This window comes from Marmota flaviventris, chromosome 6 (assembly GCF_047511675.1).
Source record: "Marmota flaviventris isolate mMarFla1 chromosome 6, mMarFla1.hap1, whole genome shotgun sequence".
In the NCBI taxonomy this organism is placed as follows: Eukaryota; Metazoa; Chordata; class Mammalia; order Rodentia; family Sciuridae; genus Marmota; species Marmota flaviventris.
Genome location: NC_092503.1, coordinates 25,636,038 through 25,639,844, shown reverse-complemented (window position 1 = coordinate 25,639,844; position 3,807 = coordinate 25,636,038). Strand labels below are relative to the sequence as shown.

The 3,807-nt window shown below is 52.0% G+C and overlaps 1 protein-coding gene across 1 annotated transcript; it reads right to left on the bottom strand.

Annotated features, from left to right (window-relative positions):
* Positions 1–458: 458 nt before the first annotated feature.
* On the bottom strand, positions 459–2,791 carry Cited2 (Cbp/p300 interacting transactivator with Glu/Asp rich carboxy-terminal domain 2). Its single transcript, XM_027938505.3, has 2 exons — positions 2,608–2,791; positions 459–2,145 (listed from the first exon to the last, which is right to left on the bottom strand). Exon 2 carries the CDS (start codon positions 2,135–2,137, stop codon positions 1,316–1,318), a length of 822 nt encoding a protein of 273 aa, XP_027794306.1. The 5' UTR covers positions 2,138–2,145; positions 2,608–2,791; the 3' UTR covers positions 459–1,315.
* Between the last annotated feature and the right edge of the window lie 1,016 nt (positions 2,792–3,807).

The window sequence follows — 3,807 nt, the reverse complement described above, 5'->3', positions numbered from 1 at the left end:
GAGAAATAAAATTCGACACTAGAGATAAAGGTAGATTTATATTTAATGCCAACCCCATCAATCACTCAGTGTATTATTCCAGTCTATCTCCATTTAAGTAGTTGAATCAGGTATAACCAGAAACACTTGATCCCCCCACCCCATGAGATATTTATGTTTAGCATTGCAAGCCTTTCTAACTCTACACTCAAATATGATGGCAATTAAGGGGGAAAAAAGCACTTTGACAAGTTTGCAGCTTTTGATTAAACCACACCAAGAGGCATGTTACAATAACAATGAAGCATTATGCCAATTATGTTAAATCCTGCTCTCCGCTTAAGCTCATCATGACCTGTTTTAGTGTCCTGTAATTTATCCTTTGGAATGCTTACTCTCATCAATAGTGTTCACCTTACAGACAAGGGGTGGGGGTACCAAAGGGAACAAACCACCCCAAATGACTTCTAGAAAACAAGTATTTCTTAACTTTTTATTGACATTGGCAAATTAAAATAGAATAAATTAACAAGTATTTTTTCAAAAAAATGTTTTGTACAAAAATACTGTCAAAATTTCCTAAAAAGCTTTCAACACAGTAGTATCTTTTCATGTACTGAATATAACTATTAGCACAGTGTCAAAAATGTTGAAGACAGAAACAAAATAAAAATCTGTGAAATGTTTGCCACTGACGACATTCCACACCCTATTATTGTCTGTACATATGGGGGAGGGGGGACAGCCAACTTGAAAGTGAACAGTATGACTTTTCCTGATCCAGAACGGTTTGGCCCACATCTGTTTTAATCTTCCAGTTTAGCATATTTTAAAAATTAGTCTGTACTCATATGCATAGTTTAAAAAATGAAGCGAGATGGCAGAGTTTGTGCAGTAATATCTGCCCTTCAAAGTTCATGCAACCAACTAATGCAATTTTTTTCCTTTCACTCCTAAATCTGAATGCAGTTCAGTCATTTGAAACCATCTACAAAATCCACAAGATTAAGCAGTTTGCCAAGATTAATATCTAACAGTTGAGCACTGGAGAAAGTGAGGAAATAAGGAGTAAAAAACAAACAACGAAAAGGACCAAGTTAGCTAGATATTTCAACTACATAAGGAAGGTGAATGTCAAGGCTACAAAAACGAAACAAAAACAGGAAAAAAAAAAGTGGCAGCATTTTTTTTTAAACCAATTTGTACAAGTTTATAGTTTACTTTGTTTCCAAGTTCTCAAACCTTTCAGGATTTGAAAAGTGAGATACTGTGTCTAAGGGAATGTTTTTAATTCACACCGAAGTTGGGGGTTTGATTTCTTTCGCCCTGGTTTCGATCAACAGCTTACTCTGCTGGGCTGCTGTTTACACACGAAGTCCGTCATAAAATCAAACTCGTTTTGCCCCAGCCAGAGTTCAGGCAGCTCCTTGATGCGGTCCAAGCCCATTTCTATCACTAAGGACATAAGCACTTCCTCGTCGATGAAATCAGTGTCTATGACATTGGGCGGCAGCATTGCAGCAGGGACGTGGGCCACGGAGGCGGGCATGTTGCTGCCACTGCCTCCGCTGCCGCCGCTGCTGCTGCTGCTGCTGCCCGCGCCGCCGCCCGAGGTGCCTCCGGAGCCGCCAGGGGTGCTGCTGCCGCCCGAGCCGCCTGGGGTGCTGCTGCCGCCGCTGTGCTTGGGGTTGCAATCTCGGAAGTGCTGGTTTGTCCCGTTCATCTGGTGGCCTGCAGCAGGGTGCAAATCCGGCATGTAGTGGTTGTGGGGATAGGGGTGATGGTTGAAATACTGGTTGTTGAGCTTCTGCAGCTGCATGCTGGCAGGCAGGGAGCCTCCCTGGCTGGCCACCGGGGGGCCCATGAACTGGGAGTTGTTAAACCTGGCCGCGGGGGCCAGTGCACTCGGAGGGTGCCCTCCATTCACAGTCCCGGGCCCCATCGCGTGCCTGATGCCGCTCGTGGCATTCATGTTGCCCGCGCCGTAGTGTATGTGGTCGCCCATCAGGGCGTTGAAGGCGTGTTGGGGCTGCTGCTGCTGATGGTGATGGGGACTCGGGAACTGCCCCATGCCCATGCGGTGGGCAGGGTGGTGGTGCAGCCCGTTGGTGCCGTCGGGGAAGCGCCCGTGGTTCATGGCCATCATATGGTCTGCCATCTCTAGTCCTGAAAGTGAAAAAGGCAGACGGTAAGACCAGCGCCACACGTGTTGCCCACCAAAGAGCACCCCTTATCTTGCCTCTGCTTCCCAGGCTCCCCCAGCGCACGTCAGCTGCGAACCACCCCTCAGGATCCCACTAGTACTCTGTGCACCCGAGCTCGCCACCTCGGCGGACCTGCCACCCACCACACACCTAGGTGCTGCACAAACAGCCCCTTCCCCTGCAATCGGAGTGGTGGGGGGGTGCCCGAGCCCACACCCCCCTGTGTTCCCTGAAGTGGCCTCATAAAGGAAGTGCCCCGTAGCCCTGCCGCGAACTTCAGGCATTAAATCAGCCCTCCTCATCCTGTTGTTGCACATCCTGTTGTTATTCCCCAGCTCCGCCTCACGCTCTTCCTCCGGGCAAACGCTGCCCTCGGAGGACTGGGCTGGCAGGAGCCCCAGCCAGCTTCGCCCGCCGCGCTTACCTTCCGTCTTTGCGATTTCAGCTCCGAAGACCGAGGGCGGGATCGTCGGGTCCAGGACCAGCTCAGCAGCACATAGAGGGGGATTTCCTGGAGTGCCGGGTGCTCGCTGTCGCGATGTCGGCGCCGAGGTCTCACAGCGGTGGCTGGGGCAGATTCGGAGCCGTTCCCTTTTATTTCCCCTCCGTTGCCCTCACAGCTCGGCAGGACCGCCCGGCAGCTGCCAACAATGAGCTGTGTTTCTTAGGGCTTTGGTCACAGTTAATATAAGGGATTTCAGAAGGGCGGAGCGAAAGCCTCCCCGGCGGGCGGCGCAAACACATGGATTCCGGAATTTAGGGCACACTGGATCCGGTCGGGGAGCCGCGTCCCCGGCGCCAGCGGCACGTGCGCAGAGGCTGCGCGCCCAGGCACCGCCCCGTTGTTCCCCGATTCTGGTTTCCTTCTTGCCCCCAAAGCGCTAGGGCTAGGTCTGTCACCTCTGGGGCAGCGGGATACTTTTTCCCGGCCTCCCAGCCCGATGGTAGCGCCTACCCGGAGAGGAGTGAGGAAAACTCACCGTCTACCTTTGACCGGATCTTCCCAACCCCGGGTCCCGACTCACCTAGTGATATGGCCTGCCCTCTACAGGAAAGGGTTTTTTTCCTCAGCGTCCCCGCCCTCCAGAGTGCCTTTTTGCCTCTTCGTTGCTGCAAAAACCTCTCCAAGCTGCCAAGAGTGGTTGTGCTTCCCCGAGTTGTGTTTTTAAATCTCCGGACAAATAATGCCCTCCTCCTGAGAGCGCTTTCCTGAGCCGTGCTTTTGTGTTTTTATAGGGGGCAGCAGATAAACCTAATCTAGATATATTCTGCAAGTAGATGCATGCCCCCCCACTTTCAAGGACAGGAACTGGGGCGGGGGCGGGGGGGGCGGGGAGATGCAGCTGCTGCAGGTGAACCCAGCGCGCTCGCAGGCCCTGCTGCCTCCACTCCCGCGCTCAGGGATCCTGTCCGCACTTTTGGATTCGCTCGGCGCTCTCGGGGTACGTGTGCTTCTGCTAAGTTTGCGTTTGCAGCTCTTGGTAGCTTTGGCATCCGAGCTGAGGCGTCTCAGCTCTGTAAACAAACTCAGCGATCCTCGTCCCCAGATCCACCTTTTTGCACATACACAGTTACTTGCTTCTGCTGTTGCCCTTGATCCGGGAGGTGGGGGTGTGTGCAAACT

Excerpts from the sequence above, each read along its gene's own strand:
- Cited2 (XM_027938505.3), bottom strand. The coding sequence starts at position 2,137 with ATGGCAGACCATATGATGGCCATGAACCACGGGCGCTTCCCCGACGGC.